The sequence below is a fragment of the Vombatus ursinus genome, unplaced genomic scaffold (genome assembly GCF_900497805.2).
Source record: "Vombatus ursinus unplaced genomic scaffold, bare-nosed wombat genome assembly UNPS02014906.1, whole genome shotgun sequence".
Lineage (NCBI taxonomy): Eukaryota > Metazoa > Chordata > Mammalia > Diprotodontia > Vombatidae > Vombatus > Vombatus ursinus.
The window spans coordinates 592518-593483 of NW_020954684.1; the positions used below are offsets into that span (position 1 = coordinate 592518).

Consider the following 966-nt stretch of genomic DNA (forward strand, 5'->3'; position numbering starts at 1 on the left):
AGACGTGGGGCCAGGAGGATCCTGGGCTGGCTGCACCATGGGGACTGGCTAGGACACACATGTAGAGAGGCACAGCCCCGAACAGGGTTAAGGCGAGGGTATAGGGAGGCTTGTTAGGAACAGGGTACAGGTGAGTTAGGACAAGGCATGGAGGCTGGGGGTGGAAGAGGGCATAAGGAGAGGATGAAGGAGGAAGGAAAGGAGGTGAAGAGAGAGGTGCAAGGATCAAGGCGCACCACCGACAAGCCAACCTAAGAGAGTGTGAGTGTGTGTGTTGTGTGTGTATATGTGTGTGTGTAGCAGGATGGGGGTGCGGGGGATTCTTGCACTGAAAGTGCCTGGTGTGAATTTCGGGGAGGGAGGGAAGAGGCCGAGGGGGGGTGAGGGGGGCGGAGGAGTCTCATGTGTCCCACCGGTCAATGCCCCGGAGGAAGGGCAGTGAGGACGAGGACAGGGAAGGTGTGTCCCTCTTAGTCAGGAAGACCCCTTACCTAGGAAGATGGAGATGATGAGCCGCAACGCCTGCTCCGAGGCACCAAGGTACGCCGACAACTTCCCAAGCCAATGTTCCTCGACCGCAACGCGCAGGACCCCGGCCACTAGCTTGGCTGCCGTTTCTGCGTCCTGATCAGCTGCCGTCGCCATCTTAACTCCGGGCGACCCCGTGGGACGCCCCCCACCCCACTCCACGCGCCACGCTTGTGGGCAAGGCGCAACAGCTTCACCTCAACTCCAGCCTGAAGCCCGCCCACAGCGTGGACATTGGCTGTCAGCCCGCCCAGCCGGAAGACTTGCGAATTCTTATTGGTCTATAGGAGCAAGGGGGCGGGGCTTGATGAAGCTCGGAGGGAAGAGGGAGGTGTTTGGCGTTTGTAAGGCAAAGGTGACTGCAACCAGACCGTCAACGCGGTAGGCCAGAGGTAAGAGGGCGGGGCTTAGAAGCGGGAACTAAAATTTCCATTGGAG

General features: G+C 59.6%; 1 protein-coding gene across 1 annotated transcript in view; it reads right to left on the minus strand.

Moving 5' to 3' along the window:
• The window catches only part of LPCAT3 (lysophosphatidylcholine acyltransferase 3), a 29859-nt gene extending 29129 nt beyond the window's left edge, over nucleotides 1-730 (minus strand). Inside the window, exon 1 of the mRNA XM_027843309.1 lies at nucleotides 492-730. Coding sequence (XP_027699110.1) covers nucleotides 492-645 — 154 coding nt within the window. The 5' untranslated portion in view covers nucleotides 646-730. The remainder of the gene's footprint in view (nucleotides 1-491) is intronic.
• Between the last annotated feature and the right edge of the window lie 236 nt (nucleotides 731-966).